The 16,781-nt window shown below is 51.1% G+C and overlaps 9 protein-coding genes across 9 annotated transcripts; 2 read left to right on the forward strand and 7 right to left on the reverse strand.

Moving 5' to 3' along the window:
* Positions 1–140: 140 nt before the first annotated feature.
* Positions 141–635, forward strand: VTP21DRAFT_9295 (uncharacterized protein; the record flags this gene model as incomplete). The annotated part of the gene is made up of 2 exons (XM_069400236.1): positions 141–383; positions 582–635. 2 exons carry the CDS (start codon positions 141–143, stop codon positions 633–635), a joined length of 297 nt encoding a protein of 98 aa, XP_069254183.1.
* Positions 636–746: 111 nt separating this feature from the next.
* On the reverse strand, positions 747–1,196 carry VTP21DRAFT_9296 (uncharacterized protein; the record flags this gene model as incomplete). The annotated part of the gene is made up of 1 exon (XM_069400237.1): positions 747–1,196. One exon carries the CDS (start codon positions 1,194–1,196, stop codon positions 747–749), a length of 450 nt encoding a protein of 149 aa, XP_069254184.1.
* A 751-nt stretch (positions 1,197–1,947) lies between these two features.
* VTP21DRAFT_9297 (uncharacterized protein) lies at positions 1,948–3,669 on the reverse strand (the record flags this gene model as incomplete). The annotated part of the gene is made up of 5 exons (XM_069400238.1): positions 1,948–1,990; positions 2,067–2,118; positions 2,173–2,673; positions 2,734–3,435; positions 3,522–3,669. 5 exons carry the CDS (start codon positions 3,667–3,669, stop codon positions 1,948–1,950), a joined length of 1,446 nt encoding a protein of 481 aa, XP_069254185.1.
* Positions 3,670–3,784: 115 nt separating this feature from the next.
* On the reverse strand, positions 3,785–4,357 carry VTP21DRAFT_9298 (uncharacterized protein; the record flags this gene model as incomplete). Its single annotated transcript, XM_069400239.1, has 1 exon — positions 3,785–4,357. The coding sequence occupies one exon, from the start codon at positions 4,355–4,357 to the stop codon at positions 3,785–3,787; it is 573 nt and encodes a 190-aa protein (XP_069254186.1).
* A 212-nt stretch (positions 4,358–4,569) lies between these two features.
* On the forward strand, positions 4,570–5,353 carry VTP21DRAFT_9299 (uncharacterized protein; the record flags this gene model as incomplete). Its single annotated transcript, XM_069400240.1, has 3 exons — positions 4,570–4,850; positions 4,944–4,968; positions 5,042–5,353. 3 exons carry the CDS (start codon positions 4,570–4,572, stop codon positions 5,351–5,353), a joined length of 618 nt encoding a protein of 205 aa, XP_069254187.1.
* A 795-nt stretch (positions 5,354–6,148) lies between these two features.
* VTP21DRAFT_9300 (uncharacterized protein) lies at positions 6,149–8,667 on the reverse strand (the record flags this gene model as incomplete). The annotated part of the gene is made up of 12 exons (XM_069400243.1): positions 6,149–6,414; positions 6,486–6,695; positions 6,759–6,900; positions 6,981–7,040; positions 7,136–7,338; positions 7,401–7,467; positions 7,528–7,708; positions 7,781–7,854; positions 7,932–7,943; positions 8,017–8,243; positions 8,315–8,423; positions 8,506–8,667. The coding sequence occupies 12 exons, from the start codon at positions 8,665–8,667 to the stop codon at positions 6,149–6,151; spliced, it is 1,713 nt and encodes a 570-aa protein (XP_069254188.1).
* Positions 8,668–9,143: 476 nt separating this feature from the next.
* VTP21DRAFT_9301 (uncharacterized protein) lies at positions 9,144–9,960 on the reverse strand (the record flags this gene model as incomplete). Its single annotated transcript, XM_069400244.1, has 4 exons — positions 9,144–9,175; positions 9,260–9,456; positions 9,531–9,742; positions 9,910–9,960. 4 exons carry the CDS (start codon positions 9,958–9,960, stop codon positions 9,144–9,146), a joined length of 492 nt encoding a protein of 163 aa, XP_069254189.1.
* A 228-nt stretch (positions 9,961–10,188) lies between these two features.
* On the reverse strand, positions 10,189–12,316 carry VTP21DRAFT_9302 (uncharacterized protein; the record flags this gene model as incomplete). Its single annotated transcript, XM_069400245.1, has 6 exons — positions 10,189–10,275; positions 10,352–10,918; positions 11,013–11,486; positions 11,552–11,905; positions 11,990–12,097; positions 12,176–12,316. The coding sequence occupies 6 exons, from the start codon at positions 12,314–12,316 to the stop codon at positions 10,189–10,191; spliced, it is 1,731 nt and encodes a 576-aa protein (XP_069254190.1).
* A 333-nt stretch (positions 12,317–12,649) lies between these two features.
* VTP21DRAFT_9303 (uncharacterized protein) lies at positions 12,650–16,238 on the reverse strand (the record flags this gene model as incomplete). The annotated part of the gene is made up of 12 exons (XM_069400246.1): positions 12,650–12,683; positions 12,748–12,842; positions 12,912–13,039; positions 13,107–13,446; positions 13,520–15,046; positions 15,131–15,175; positions 15,241–15,363; positions 15,429–15,564; positions 15,630–15,691; positions 15,765–15,844; positions 15,912–15,952; positions 16,045–16,238. The coding sequence occupies 12 exons, from the start codon at positions 16,236–16,238 to the stop codon at positions 12,650–12,652; spliced, it is 2,805 nt and encodes a 934-aa protein (XP_069254191.1).
* Positions 16,239–16,781: the final 543 nt, after the last annotated feature.

The following is a 16,781-nucleotide window of genomic DNA, read 5'->3' on the forward strand; positions in this document are numbered from 1 at the left end:
GCGGGGGCGTGCCCGCCGCCGCCAGCACGGGGCCCCCCTCCCTCTCGCAGATCGCCTATCCCTCGCCGCCCCAGTATCATTCCACCGGCAATGCGGGCGCCGTCAGCAAGCCCGAGCGCAGCCTCCCTCCCCCCGCTACCATGCATTCCTCTGCCGCTCACCCGCCGCCACCGCCACCTCCCCTCTTGAGTCGCCAGAGCGCCCCCGCCCTAGACCCCCCCAATCCAAAACTGGCGGTGCCCGACGCCCCCATCCGGCTCCCCCCCCTCTGCGGGATCCTCAACGAGACTGACCAGCTGTCGCGGATAGGCCCCCTCTGCGGGTATCGCGGCCATTCCGTGGTGACGACGGCAAAAGAGGAGCCGCCCTCTTTATTCGCCAAGGTGATGGAGTAGTAGGGGTTGCTGGCACGGACCTTTTTTTTTTGTGTCTTGTTATTTTATGTTATTTTCGCCTCAGTGTATTTTTCTATGCTCCTTTTCTCCCTCTCTCTCTTTTTCTTCTCTTTATCTCTCACACACACACCCCTTTTCTCTTGCTCATATTACTATGTACAGTCTCCCCCTCTGTTATTTTTTTAGAGAATAGCAACCAAACAAAGCCCTTTTTCTTGGAACATCGCCAGCAAGCAGTAAGCATGGGTGCATCAAGTAGTTTATTGAAAAGTGGAGGATAGGTCTCGTGAATACAATTTATAAGAATTAAATGATGAACGCGAAACAGAAAACAAAAACCTAGTCATGCATCTAGTTGGCCTCTTCTTCATCGGCGGCGGACTCGGTCGGGGTGGGCTCAGCGTCCTCCTCGTCGGCCTTGGAGGGGGTCTCCTCGGCATCCTCGGCGGACTCGGTGGGGGTGGGGAACCCGGAGGAGCTCAGGGCGGAGGAGGAGGAGGAGGAGGCGAAGGAGGACTCGGTGGGGACGGCGGTCAGGATCGACGTGGGGGTCTCCTCGGCCGCGTCCTCAGTCGCGGAGGGCTCGTCGGCGGATTCCACGGGGCTGGAGCTGGGCTCCTCCTCCTCGCTCTTGCCCTCTTCCTTGGTGTAGAACTTGTCAATGCAGGACTGGTAGCAGTTCTCTGCGTCCTCAGCGCCGCAGTTGGCGATGCAGTCGTGGGTCTTGATGGCGTCGTCGTAGGTCTGGGCGGCGGCGACGGCGACGAGGGCGGCAAGGATGGCAACAACGGAGAACTTCATTTTCTAGCGATGATGGGAATAATGCAAACAACGGAGGAATAGCAGAGTAGAATGACTAAGAAACAGGAGAAACGACGGCGGGCTTGAGCGGAGGGAACGGCCTCTCCCTATATATAGGAGGTTCGGAGTCAATAAACTTATTTTTATTCTCGCAGGTCCCTATATGGCCGAGGGGGAACATGGTGGACGAGATCTTATGTGCGGATGCTCAATCCTGGCTTCGTGCACCACCCGATATATTGTCGGCAGAGCTTATTGCTCCCAACCACCGTTTATCACGGCAGGGGAGAATGGGGCGCACACGACTGGGCAGGGGGGGGGGGCCGATGCTTAACCGTGAAAGGGTGCGATCGAGGCCGCTTTCCCCGTTTTCTCCTAGTGCTCGACGCCTGGCGTGATGAATAGGGTTAGGCGATAATCGATAAGCACGCGCGCATGGAACTGGGCCTGAAGAAGCTGCGTGGGGCACAATTGCCTAACTCAAGGCGTGGCCCGTCGCTTTGTCATATTTCCAACTCAAACTCACGATGAATCGCCTAGAGGAAAATTGCTTGGCAAGCGCACAAAAATAAAATAAAATTGGCCGGGCTCCTGATTTAGCCCCGGCCCTCCCCCTGGCCGTCAAATTAGGAAGGAGCCACCGGGCGCCGCTAGAGTCGATCTCCCCTTCACCCAATCCTGGAAAATCTAATTGCCAACCAGCTCTGTCCTCTGGTTCGCCCGCCTGGCTTCAGCCATCATCAGCCATGATCTATGGACGCAGAACAAATGAAAGATCCAGGGGGAAGGGGGCCCTGGCGTTATTTTTAGAAGACTTTCAGGTCAGAACAACGAACAGCATACAAAACGCTAGCTAAAAATATCACTTACAAAACCTCATGGAACAGAACACCCAAGAAAAACATATTGGCCAATAAATACACTAATATACACACGGAGACAGAGTAAGGGGACGCAATTCAGGTCCGGCGTGAACTTGGCCATCTCCGCACCAGGGCCCCGAACCTCCCGGTCCTTCTCTTTGGCAAACCCGTTTCGCCCTCCTCCCCATGGTTGCCCAGAAACTTGGCCCATTTCGCCCGAGGCGAGTTGGCCATGGAAGAAATGCGGTTTCTTAGAAAATCGCTGAAAGGATTAGCGCGGTCCGTCTGGGAGCGGAGTATGGAGTGGGATCGCACCGACGTGGGGCTAAGCCCACGCAGGGAATCTTCCAGAACCTTGGCCGATGAGAAGGAAAGGTCGATCGGGGGCTGAGGTTGGTCGACGGTAGAGAGCGCGGGCTCAATGGCGCAAGGATCTTGCCATGTTTGAACCTGCAAAAACGAGCGCACGATGTCTCTTCCCTCTTCCGGGTCCGGGGTGGTGAATGTTTGGGACTTTAATGAGAACATGTAGGGCACCGATGCCACGCGTCGCCTAACCCTCAGCGCGGCCGAATCTAGGGAGGGGTCAAAGATGCTCTGTTGCCAGCTCTCAGCTAAATAGCACGGCATTAATACCAGCCATGTAGGGTCTTTTGTTTACTTGCTATACTAACCACAGCGAATGTCATTCCCGCAGGAGGGAAGCGTCTGCATACTCCTGCTTTTGTAGGGGAGCCGCTTTAGCGGTGCCCGTTGGATCCCGCTGAGCTCGGCGGTCTTTCTCCTCCTCTTCTTATCATGTAGGGCCGATGGCACCGAGGAGCTGCTCGACTTCGCCAGCATTCGGAGTTCATCCACCCCGATTGCTTTCAGGCCGCACTTGGCTGTGAAGCACGCCTGGTGCTCTATCAGAAACTCGACGACCCGCTGCGAGGCCTTGTATTCGCTTGGCGAGAGCTGGTCGCTTGGGTGGGAGAGGATTCCCGGCTGAAACACCGATGCCAGATTCGCGCGATCCATGCGAGTCCGGCTTGCGTGGGCCGCGAAGAAGGCGAGCAGGTCGAGGAGATAGAGGAGGAGGAATTGGTGTGCGGCGGGAAGGCCGTGGATGAGAGCCTGGAACGCGGCCACGCGTCCACTCTCCGACACGCCCTCGTTCTCCAACACCTCGCGGAAAGCGCCGTAATAGGCGTGGGTAATAATGGGATCGGGCAGGTGGTTGCAGTATCTGCGGAGCAGGTTAGCCGCGTCGTGCACCGTGTAGCCCGCCCACTCAAGGTCCAGGCCATAGGTCGGCGGCGTGTCAAAGAGCTCTTGCAGTCTGGCCATCCGCTTGACGGAGCCCGAGACGCGGAACACGCCCTCAACGAACACCCCTAAAATACAGGAAAAAAAAAACGCGAGTAGCGAAAACGCGTGAGAGGGATAGCGGATGCTCACACCACAGGGCTAGACTGCCCACCTTGATCCTTTAGATAGGCTCCACACTTGGCGACAATAATTGGGATGCTCCCATAGAACTGCTCACTGCCGTCCATATAACTGATGGGAACGCGTGCATACTTAATCGACTCTTCCAGTGCAATCCCGAAGATCCTTCCTGCTGCCATCCAAACATGAGAGATAAACAACACGGTCAGGCTCTATTCCAGAAAAGACTCAAGAACCACAGCTAGCCACAGAAAAGACCTACGCTGCTCCTGGACCCCATGACTATAGCCTGAATCACGCGAATGCTTGGGGGTCTGAGGGCGCGTGGGCGATTTCTTCAGGTGGCTGACCCAAACAAGCCATTTGGTTTTGGTGGAGATGGTCAGGGCCGGCATCATTAGGGAGAGTGCCCGTGTGTCGAGTTAGGCAGTGGTGCGGGAAGAGCGGGTATCGCCAGGTGCAAGACGCTATGCAGGAGACAAGAGAGGGGAGTGAGGATTGCTGTAAAGCGCTTTTTTCCGACCCGTCAATGCCCACCAATCGCACAGAGGTGTCCAATCGAGATTTTTGCAGGCAGAACATTTGGGATTGCAGAGCTCTCTGCAACACCCCTCTCGAGTCCAGCGGGATCCAAACGTGACGAATTGCTGCAGGAGGGCGGGGCCATTTTGGCCCACGATTTTCCGGCTTTCGCGGCCTCCCTCCCTTTCGAATTGGACCCGTCTGTATCAGAAATGAAAATTCGCGCTCCATTTTGGATGGAGCAGCATGGGGACGCAGAGCCAGTTTTGCAAGCGAAACAGGGAATATGAAAGTGAGAGTCGAAAACAAAGCACTGCCTTGATTAGCCCTAGCGCCCTTGCCCATTAATTGTGCTGTAGGTTTCATTAGCCCAAAAAAGGCAGGGCCAATGAAAGCAAATTGCTTACAATAGGGTGGCCAAGTGTGGAATAAAAAACACCGTAATGGAATAGCACTCTTGAAAAAATAAAAGAGATTACGCTTTGATACCATCATCACCATCCTCTCCTTCCAGCGCTCCCCACGCTTCTCCCTCATTCCCCTGTTGATACCTTAATATGCAATCCCGCTTTCTCCTCTTTGCTCTCGCAGCCCTCGTCTCCTATGCACACGCGTACACCTGGCTCTTCACGAAGCCCGTCGCGAACACGGTCATGAAGGCGGGCACCACCGCCAAGCTGGAGTGGAAAATCGACCCCAAGGCTGGCCCTGACGGGCGCGCAACTGACAAGCTGCACATCCAGCTGCTGCATAATGGCGGATTTGTGATGACATGTGCGACGGGGGTGGACCCAAAAAAAGGGGGAATTGCATGGACCATCCCCGTGAATGTAGTTAGGTACGTGCTGTAAAATGGGTTGAATGAGAAGAGTCAAATGGATGAGATATCTGATTTGTGTATTTTTTGGATTATTTTCATGGCTATGTGTAGTTCCAAGGAATACCAGCTGCGAATGGTAAGATCGCCATGGGATCTTTGTTTGTATGATATTCTTGACCCTTCTTTGACTCCACCTGGACTTTCTCTAGGGAGTCGACGACAACGACTGGTCCTATTCATCCCGCTTTGAAATCAATGGCGTCGAAGGCGTCGTCGTCACCATGGCTCCGCCACCCCCCGGAATGGCTGCCACTGCTAGCGCTAGTATGCAGCATGCCAGTCCCTCTCTCCTACCGAATGCCTCCAACCCTTTCTTACGGCCTACTGCGGCCTCGGGCTCCGCCCTTCCCGGCAATTCCACTTCTGGCCCATCCTCAGCAAAATCCTTGGCAGCAAGTCGGCTCCAGGCATCTCTGATCGCAACCCTGGTGAGCTGGGCATGCTTCTATGTGCTATTTTAAGCCTTGCTCCTACTGTGCACCCCCTCCCCCCCCTTTTTTTTTCCTCTACCACAAGATGACATCCTCAATTTAGATCGATTCCACACTTTAATATCTACGCTAATTGGTCAGATTCCCCCCTCATCTTCCATTTACCTTAATTCTATTTCAGTTATATATATAAAGGATATAGACCATCCTTGGTATCTTTCCCTTCCTCCCGCTTTTTTCATTGATTCTCTACTGAAGTCGACCTTTCATTTGAGTTGGCAAATGGCCTTTTCCTCCTAAATCTGGCCGTATCTCTCCCATCCTTCCCTGGCGCCCGCTTCCAAGTCGCCGGCATCGAGCCTTGAAGCGGAGGGAGAGGCAGTGCTAGTCGAATGCAAACTGGCATGCACACCTATCCCGCTTCGATGCGCCATTTGTGTTGGAGTGGGGTCGGCCTGGCCCCCGTCAGCCATGCATCTGAAATGAGATCGCATCTGGAAGCCTTTTTTTTTTCACCCTCCCATGAATACAAGTGGCTCTCTTGGACAAGGGTGAAAACACGCCCACCCCACTAGCTCCCATAGCTAAAGCCAACCCGCTCTCCATAGAACAAAATGTTTTCAATAGAGTTTGTGGACTGCATCCATATTGGTAGACTTTGCGTGTGGGAGCCAAGCTTTGTGCATCACCCCCTAAAACACTATCATGTTCAATGCATTCGCTATACATTATACAATGCAGAAAAAAAAAAATAAGATACAGACACCAGACCAGTCTAATGGATAAGATGGGAAAAATAAAACAAGGATCATTAGAGGTTATACTTTACAAGAGTCGCACCACCTTGCCCACCCCCTTCGTCCTCCCCTCACGAAACACCAGCTTGCTGCCGGGCTTCAAGAACTCGGGGTGTCGGATGAACCGGAACCGGACGGTCGCGCGGTCCCCCGTTCGCAACACTCCCCGGTCCCCCAGACTAACCATGGAGACCGTCTGACGCACTGTGCCGCAGTGGAGCATGGCCTGGTAGCGCTGGTTGATGGTGCTGGAGTGGTACAAGACAAGGATCTCGGCCTCGAACTCGAAAACCGCTACAAACATTATATTAGTTAAATGGGAAAAGGGAGGGTGGGGGTGGAGTGATCTGGTCAATCATTCAAACCTTTGGGAGGCGGCTCCGTCTTGCTAAGCATCACCATGCCCTTTCTGATCGCGGCCCTTCGGATCTTCTTGAGCCCGAAACTTGCACTCTGGCCGGCGCTTGCCATCGGCACGTTGACGCGCTTTCGCTGGATGCTCTTGATGGTGGTCGGCTGAAACTGGCCAGTGGAGTCGGGTCCCAGGAGCAGTTGGTCGCCAACATGGACTACCCCTATGAAGAAAACGTTAGCGTCAAACTACCGGCTTTAAACCGCCCGACCATCAGGGATTTTACCGTTCATGATGACGCCACTGACCACCGTCCCAACATGCGGCACAGAGAAGGTGTCTGTGATTTGGTACTCTACGGGCTGATTAATATCGTAGTGACCATTGACCGGGAGAATGTTGAGGAAATTCTTTAGCAGATCCAAACCCTATCAGAGGATTATAGGATTAGCACTGATTCCCAGGGAATAATAAATTAGCTCTCGAGAAGAGAGAGGGTAGTGCTCACCTCGCCCGACACGTTGGACACCTGGAATATGGGGCATAAGCGCTCCGACTTGAAATTTTGCTACGGGATATCAAATACATATTAGATTATATATATAGAAAGGGCGGGGGGCCGAAGTCAGTTATAAGCAGCAAAAATACTGGCATTTTACTTACCGCCGTCAACACCACGTCCTCTATGGATCTTACAAATATTGGAATTTTCCTACACCCTGGGCTCTTGAGGAGCTTGGTGAGTTGCTTGATGGTGCTCTCCAGGACGTTTGCGGGACACATGTCAATCTTGGTGATGACAACATAGACTGGTACCGATAGCGCTAGAGCAATGCCGAGATGCTCCTTCGTCATACCAATCACCCCTAAGAGGACGTGAGCTAGCTTAGCAATACATTTCATAGATTGGGAAGTGTGGAAGCAGTACCTGCGTTGGCCCCGATCATCAACATTACGAAGTCGGGAGCACAGCCGGTCATCCCGAACACCGTGGTCTGGATGGCAAAATAAAAATTCAATCAAAGGGCTAGCGTACTAACATTATATGAAAATACCTTCAGGTATTTCTCATGGCCCGCCAGATCGATGTAGGAGATGACTTTGGCCGCGCGAGAGCATATATCATCCCATGTCATCTTCCGAGGATCGCCCTGTATTAGCTTGGAGTCCGCCGTGAAACCCATGATCTCCAACCCTACTGACGAGGTTCTCCCACTCTCGATCTCATGCTTGTGGCTACCGAGGGGGATAATAAGTTAGAATCGCTATGAAAAGCAGGGGGGAAAAAAATCTCTGCGAGCTAAATACCGAAACAGATTAACGCGTGCCTTTCCTCGCCCGTCGTCAAGAATGCCTTTGGTTAGAACTCCAAGAAGCGTCGACTAGACAGCAAAAATGTCATTGATAAGAGGTTAGAGTGCTTCATAGGGCTAGGTTGATGAAGCAATGGTAAGCTAACCTTTCCCGCATCCTGTCGAAAAGTCGCCCAAATAAAAGTGGGTTAAAATTTCCTCAAACCTAAAATCGTGGGTAAGCATACTCACCACATTCCCGACCACCGCCACTCGAATTTCCAACAATTCCTCCACTTTAGGGTAGGCACGGATATTCACATAGGCTATTCTTGCCTCATCCTCAGGATTGTTCTGCAAAGGAATGGTCTTCTCGTACAGCAATGCTACCTCTGCATTGGCTTGCTTGGCAGCCGCTCGGACGGTACTTATTGCCGTCACGAGCTGGTCTTGACTAAAGCCCATAGGATTTCCCCCCTCTAAGGATGAAAAAAAAAAGGATCAGCTATTAATATTAAGGGATAGAAGAGAATTTGCGGGGCCAATTCACCATCCAAACCAATTTCGTAGATACACTCCCCCCTTCCCTCCTTTATCCGATGATCGAGAGTCTCCCTGAGAAACTTCAGGTCCTCCTCAGTGGCCGTTAGCAGACGTTCCTAGTGTAGTTTAAGAAATTAGGTTCATTCAACCAAATGGCGTCCATACCAAGGCCGCTTAGAGACGGGGTCTCAACTGTACCTTGAGAGAGCGCGACCTTGCCCCCACGCCATTCTCCTCCATGGAGAGTTGCGTGAGATCGTAGTCTGGATTAAACAGCGCCGCATTCTGATGCGCTTCGTCGTCCGTCACCTGGCAGGACGCCAGTTTAACATCGATGTCGTGTATTAATGTCTCGGACATTTTCAGCTGGTAATATGGTAAAAAAAAATCGTTAAATTAATGCGGCAAAAGACATTTTAATAAAGGGGAACGTGTGACGCATGATTGGAGCATAGATAGTCACAATTACGGCCACTCTGTCAGATGAGCTCTAGGGAAAGATATTTCTACTGCAAATGGCCAATTTCTTCTCCCCTCACCCCCAAGAATAAACATGAATTTCCTATGATTTCAAGTGTGTCATGGAAAAATGGTTAAAAATGGCCAACTTGAAGGGGCCGCTGGTAGGGCCACACCTAGCCTCTAAGAGACAGCCACAAGTGGCATTGGGGTTAGGTTAGGCTTTTTTCTGTTCCCAACCAACGGGATGCAAAATCGAGTGAGTAGGAGCGATGTTGTAAATGAAGATTCAAAGTTTATATAAAATAAAAAAGGAGAAAAAAAAAAATAAGCAAAAGCTCTACAAAGAAAGAGAATTCTAATCACCTGGGCTGCCTTTAGCACATGTTTCGCATAGGGAAGTAAGAATCTATAGTATTTAGGATATAGAAAGTCAGTATCTTGTACTCAAAGGTTGTCGCTGCTTTGCAATGCATCAAACAAGCATCGTTACCTGGATCGATTTTGCTGGGATCGGTGCTGACTTTCCACTGATATGAAGGGTTCCAGTTGGGTAGCGGGGGGAGTTTCTGAGCATCATATAAAACCTCATTCTGGCTGATCTTGGCCAACGCCTCTGTCAGAGCTGCATTGCCCTCGGTGCGCGCAGTGACCGATGTTTCGCCACTGGCTTCAGATGGGGCAGGAAGGCTAAGGAGAGCGCAAGAGGAAGGATACACATTGAGGAAAAGTGGGGACCGAGAACGAAAAACTGTCCAACCTACCTTCCAGCATGAGCAGCAAGGAGCAAACCAGCCACCTCTTGTTGCGAGTAAATAGCCTCGCGGGGGAAGGCCCGTCGCATATCACGTTTGAAATAGTAGTTATCCGCGACATCCGAATTCTTGGTTTTCAGCATCTCGTATTTATTAATGGGGGAACCGGGTGCCGGTCGGCGGAATTCCCGCACATAAACACCATCCGAAACTTCGGGGTTCTATTCGAGTAGAGAAGATAAAAAAAAATCAATGATCCCTCTCAATCTATTTTCGAGTCCATTTTAAGATGTTTTGGAAATCAAATATATCCTCATCGATGATAGAGGCTTTTCATTTCCACACCACATCAGCACTCAATGGTTGTTTCTCCCAACCAATAACCTACCACTGTAAAAAGTTTTTTGACTAGTCTCCAGAAGCCTCTTGTATTAGACATGTCGTCCCCGAATTCTTACAACCAAAGAAGATCAGAGAAGTTGACTTAAGCCGCCGGGGGGGGGGGGATGAAAACAAGTCTGAAGAAAATGTGAGGCTTAGCCAGAGTTGTTGAGGGTGGCCAGGATTGAGAAATAGTGAAATAGAATCAGAAATTTATTTTAACTCATTAAAAAAATATATCAAATTGTAAACATTTTAAACACTTGAAAGGGCAAGAAAAAACAATTTATTCGGGCTTGTTGGATGGGTAGGTGAGCTCTTCTAGGGGCAAGAAGTTCTCCTTGATGGTGCGCATGGAGACGAAGCGGAGCAACTAAGACGCAGGGAAAAGGAAAGAGAGTCAGTCATCACGTCCATATAAGGGGGTGAGGAGTCATAAGGTGAGTTACCAAGCTGCCGCTGCCTGCCTTGTCATTTGTGCCCGAGGCGCGTGCACCACCGAATGGTTGCTGTCCAACCACAGCACCGGTCGATTTATCGTTCACGTAGAAGTTGCCGGCTGCGTGACGAAGGCCTTGAGTGGCCTGCACAATGGCCTCGCGGTCGCGTGCGAACACTGCACCGGTCAAGGCATAGCCTGTGGTGTCTTGGATCAGTTGCATGGTTTCCTCGAACTCGCCGGCAGGGTACACGTATGCGGTGAGGACGGGGCCGAAGATTTCCTGGGTCATGGTCTTGGAGCGGGGGTTCTTCGAGTGAATGATGGTGGGCTCAACAAAGTAACCGACCGAGTCGTCGTAATTGCCTCCGGCAATGATCTCGCTGTCCGAATCAGACTTGGCGTGGTTGATGAAGCCGCTGATCTTATCAAAGGACTGCTTGTGGATGACGGCGCCCAGGAAATTGGTGAAGTCCTCGGGCGAGCCCTGTTTGATCTTGGCGTGCTCCTTGAGAATCTCTTCGCGGAACTGGTTCCACAAGTTGTCGGGGACATAGACACGGGAGGTGGCGGAGCACTGCAAGTATCCAAAGTACACGTGCGTCAGCAATTAGATGCGAGTCCATAAGGGGGAGACTAAAAGCAAGGGAACAAAAAGTTTTAAAACGCACCTTCTGGCCTTGATACTCAAATGCACCCCTCAGGGTCTGAAGAGCGGCCTGGCGAACGTCAGCGGACGGGTGAAGGAGGTGGAAATTCTTTCCACCCGTCTCACCCACCAAGCGAGGGTAGCTTCGGTACCGATCCACGTTCGAGCCGATCTCCTTCCAAAGGTGACGGAACACGGCGGTCGATCCGGTGAAGTGCAGGGCAGCAAAGTCTGGGCTGGCAAGCACCTGGCGGGTGATGTCGACGGCGTTTCCAGGGACGAACTGGATGACACCTCGGGGGAGACCAGCCTCCTCGAGGAGTTCCTGAACAAAGTATTGCGACAGGATGGCGTAGTCGGAGGGTTTGTGCACAACGGTGTTGCCCATAAGAGCAGGGGCACCCGCAAGGTTGCCACCGATGGCGGTGAAATTGAAGGGCGAAATGGCGTATACAAAGCCTTCAAGGCCACGGTATTCAAGACGGTTGAGCATGCCCTATTCCGTCCTTACTATTAATATCCAATGTGAATGCAAGCCGTCATCACCTCATTCCCACTCACCTTAGGATTCATCGGAGGCTGCTGGTGGTACAGCTCTTCGGCATACTTGCAGCCAAATCGCCAGAAGTCAGCGAGTTCCGCGGCCGCATCAATCTCAGCCTGCCACACGTTCTTTCCTTGTCCGAGAATGGTGGCAGCCAAGATCTTGTAGCGGTATTTGGTCGAAAGAAGATCGGCAGCCTTAAGGAAGATGGTGGCGCGGTCATTCCATGGCATCTCCTCCCACCTCTTCTTGGCCTCCAAGGCGCCATTGATAGCCTGCTTCACGGTGGCCTCATCGGCGGTGTGGTATCGTGCAAGGACTGTCTTATGTTCGTAGGGGATGCGCTGCTCCTGAACATTGCCTGTCTTTACCTAAAAGACGAAGTAGCCATCCGAAAGCATTGAGATCAATAAGCCCTTATCAGCGGAAAGACACGAGAAAGAAGAGGTGCATACCCTTTCACCATTCACCACGCAAGGAATCTCAAGCGGGAGCTGAGAGCGAAGCTCGGAGATTGCCTCCTTGAGTTTCTGACGCTCGGGGCTTCCCGGTGCGTATGAAAGCTAGTAAAATACCGATTGTTTAATACGCCATCATTGGCATCGTATAGATTAGGTGTTTTTTTTCTCTTGTGTCCATACCATAGGCTCATTATCGATTTTCGGTACTTTAAAGAAGCCTAGCTGAGCAGCAGGGGTGCTATAGGAACGCAGAGCGTGGCTAATGACGGGGAGAGTACGGGTGATCTGACGACGGCTGCTGACGCTCAAGGAGTTCATCATTTTGTGATGGATGCAGTTAAAAGAAATGAAAATCAAAAAAAAATAAAGAATAATCAGGGACAATGAATAAAAGGAGGATGTTTTGTTTCCAAAGTTCTCACGGCCTTTGAAAACACACAAATTTTGCGGAGACCGAAACTGTATGACATAGGGGGGTGTCCCTGACCCATTCTTGCAGAAATGTAGGATTAAGCATTTGCTTTGCATCTGGGGGGAGGAGAAAAACTCTATTGCGTTCGAGTCTATAGTAGTAGCAACAAGAGTAGTAGAGTACAAAAAAAACAACATCAAGCGATATAAAATAGATAGGTGTAAATAAGGGATGACGCGACTCTATCCGAACAGCACGATAGCTCTCCCGGAAAACCTAAGCCATTGCAAAATGTCTACTTACAACTCTGCCACCTCTCCATCCAATATGAGTCACTCACCTTTTCATTCCCCCGTGGGGAATGGTGATCACAAGCTCATCTATCCCGTCTCCGTCTAAATCGCCCAGGTTCGCAAGCTTCTTGCCAAATTGTGCCTAAAACAGCAGAGCCATGAGAAAAAGGATTCAAAGCAATGGGTGTTCGAGGTGTGCACAAGTGTGTACCTTGTCCTGGTCCGTGTACGACAAACAACCATCGCTGAATTCGTCTACGCTCAGCTGACGACCGTTTGTTTGTCGGAAAAAAGCCCCATTGTCGTCGCTTAGCGACCGCTGGTAAATGACTCCAGACTCTGAAGAGAACACAAACTAGTGAGGCCAAATGCATTTCTCCTTCCGTCATTCCATTTCTCGGCTTACCAATACTGGCATGTGGCTCCGAGATCCACAGCGATGCGACTCCGGACGGCTGTCGACGCATGGTCATCGACGACCCCAGTCGGCCGCCGCTCACCGACCCATCAAGTCGTGCAAGTAGGATCCCGTTGCCTTCGGTGAGCGTTGGAAAGGTTAAAGAGAGGGTGTCGTGCGTTTCCGAGAGGGTGAGGAGAGGAACAAGGTCGAAAATGCGCACCGATCCCGCACTCCACACGGCCCGCGTAAAGAACGGTGAGATAACGGGAGCATATCCATGCATGAGCGACATGGAAAAGAGACTCGGCAGATACGCGTCCCAAGTGAGCTCGTTTTCGTAGAAGGTCTAGGGCAGAGCCAGAGGTGGGGATCAGTGGAAGGGCAGAGAATCACAACAAGTGGATTCGACTAGGACTTACCTCCGTCTCCGATGAGATGGCCACGATTCCGCTAGAAACCTCCTCCATGGACTTGCCAAATTGCTGGAAGTCCTCCGAACCCACCACATCCAACAAAAGAGAGGGCGGCGCCTTCGAACCTGTTAAATTGTAAAAGTACACTCGCCCCACCGTCATCCCGAATCCATTCTCTCCAAACGCGGGAGCACCCACCATCAGCAGCGCATGATCCATGCCTGGCACCTGAACTCGGCGCATCGCCATCCCAAACCATTCATACGGGATACGAGAGGGGCTTTCTAGCACCCAATCGGCATCGAATGGAGACTTTTCGCCCACATGGCGAGAGCTGCTCAGAAATGTGAGGAGGGCGCCTGTGTGCTGATTACGCCGCTCCCAGTTTCCGCTGGCATTGTAATGGCCGGAGAAGTTACGGAGAGTCACCAACGGCCACCCCACAAGCAGGTCGCGGCACCCGTCGTTGTCCACGTCCTCGCCCCGCAGCGTCATCCCAAGCCCAGTGATGTTCGAAGAGAAGTTGGAGAGCCCCTCGTTGAGCTCCAGTACCAGGTCGGGAATGGGTGAGAGCCCGGTGCTTGCATGCCCAAAATACACGGTCACCTCTCCCCTGGATGCCAGCATCGTGAAATTGCCATCGGAGCCCGTTGAGGTAGGCGCACTCACGGCCAGGTCATCGATCCCGTCGCAGTTTAGATCCACCACGGCCATGCTATAGCCGAACCGTCCCAGAGGCTTTTGCCCATAGAGGGTGCGCATCGCTCGCTGGGTGACATCCATGTGCGACGGCCGTCTGGTCAAATCCAAGGCAAGATCCCCCGCATTGAGGATATAAACGGCTCCTGCGTGTGGAGTAAGAGCCGTTTGATTAGTGCTGACAAAAGGGGCCGACATGGCTATCTCTTTGATGCCATCCTTGTTGAAATCCCCCACCACCGTCGAGTAGCCAAGCCAGGCGTACGGGGATGGGATATCAAGCATGAGGAACGGCTTCTCCGGGCCCGTCACAGGGGTGCACTCCCGCTTGGCTGCAAGTTCGTCCTGCATCAGCGTCTCGATCTCGGTGCGCTTGAGCAATTTTCGCCATAGCATTCCTACGGACCAACTCTCCGCTTGCCGCTCGTCAAACACGGATATCAATCTGCGCTTCATCTTCTCCACAGTGTGCTCCACATCTGTAGAGGTCCTATTTTCATCCAGCGTCCCCTCACTCACTCTGAGCATATCACCTCTTTTCTCCAATTGCACGTGGTATCCAAGCCCATGGAGCACTCTCTCTGCTCCACCCTCACTAAGTTCAAATAGCTGTGCAGTAGAGTGCTGATGGGAATGTCGAATTGTGCTGGTAATGTTGGACAGGGTGGTATTTACAATATAGAAGTTGAGAATGTCGCATAAGGCAGTAGTATTTTCCGTGGAAGTACTCTCGAAACTCTTGGCAAGGCCGCCCCAGCAAAGGGCCGACTGGCCCGCCATGTCATAGAGGCCGCCACGATGATAGGTTTCGAGCTGATCAGACATGAATGGGGACTAAATCATCATCAATAAAAAAAACAAATGAGTGGCATCTTCACAAATTTAGAGCAGAATGCTCAGACTTAAACGATGGCATACAATTCGGGTAAAATGCTCAGAGAACCAGTTGAAATTTCCTAGCCTCTATTCAACAAAAGAGTCAAAAATCAGCATGATTGCTTGGAGTCTAACAAAGACAAGTGCTATACCTCGATAGCTTTAAAAAAGGTAAACATTTGCCATGTGCAGTATTCGATATCTTGCTGTGCGACAGTGTATCCAAGACGCTGATAAATATTGATGATATCATTGATAGGTATAAATAGCTCTTTCTGTATCGTTATCCGAGGGTTAATAGCTGGGACTCTTGGGCTGCTGAGAATGCAGGGCAACCTACCATTGTAAAATCGTAATCTACTATTCTTCCTAACAAGAACTCGCCACCCAGATCCGCAGCAAGGTGGGCCGAGGGGTAGTCTCCCAAAAAATTCAAATCGGCCATCACCCGTATTAAGCCGTCGCTTTGATCAATACTACATGGATCATGAAGTTAGTGGCCTAGGATACCGACATAGGCATAGCCCAAACTTAATTTCACCTATGCCAATTTGCATCGGCAACTTGGTGCGCCACTATTCCGAAGACAAAGGCAACCAGGCCCTAGTAATGCCATACATGAAAAAATATTAAACTCGCTACCAATCAATTCCACTAGGACAATGGTATGAATTACTTTAGCGTAGTCATCATATGGCTGAGGATATTTCTCACGGATATAATCTACGGCGGCATGAGTAAAATTCGGCCAATGTGCTAGAGTGGAGATGCATGGGTCAAACTCCCACATCCAAGAATTTTTGCCAATATTATTCAAACGTACCATACTCTGCAGATGCATCATTCCCGAAACACTGATAACCCCTATAATTCCCAAGCCATTAGAGTGAGAAGGTAGTCAAATTAAGAGGCTCAAAAGCGTGAAGGTGTAACAATCACTAGGTCATGCAACGTACCAGTCCGGAAAAAGCGCCCCCGAGTACATTTGATGCGAATATTCTCGCACTATCCCCGAGTACTTTGTGAGCAGGGGATTTTGCTGTACAACTTCGATTTCATGAAGCGCTCTTCTCGCCACCTCCCAGTGGACATGCATACCACAGCCATGGACGCCCACAATAAAAAGAAACAGTGGGAGTAACAGCAGCATTTGGAGTGGCCTTGCCGGTAATGTTAACAGGGTCATTTTCTATTCCGCCATAGAGTCCAACTAATAATTTTGCAGCTCACGACTAAACGGTCTCATGGACAGTCACATTGGTTTCGATAAGCCCCTCGATTCGTAAAATGAAGATTCTGGCTAAACCTTCCAACGGTCGCAAGGCTCTGATTGGACAAGCGTTGACATGAGGAGAGAGGCGAGGGGGAGGCTCGCTAATGCCACTCAATATGCGGGAAAAGCTAGCTCGAAAGAGAAGGAGGGCCCATTTTCTGCCCGTCTCTACAGAGACATGCTTCTTCACGATGACATTTGCCGACCAGACAATAGGCGAAGGCCACGGTTCTCCTCTGAAACCTGCCCTGAAATCTCCTAGTTTTAGGTTAATATCCCCTTAAATTCTTCAGCCCTATGACGCGGCTTGTATCTCCATCAAACTCTATCGTCCTCCATCATCCCCATCGAATTCTCACATCTGCCCTTAATGAAAAATGGTAGGCTGCGTACTTGTTTCCCGTCACAGCTTGCATGGTC

This window comes from Calcarisporiella thermophila, assembly GCF_041956535.1.
Source record: "Calcarisporiella thermophila strain CBS 279.70 unplaced genomic scaffold VTP21scaffold_5, whole genome shotgun sequence".
Taxonomy (NCBI): Eukaryota; Fungi; Calcarisporiellomycota; class Calcarisporiellomycetes; order Calcarisporiellales; family Calcarisporiellaceae; genus Calcarisporiella; species Calcarisporiella thermophila.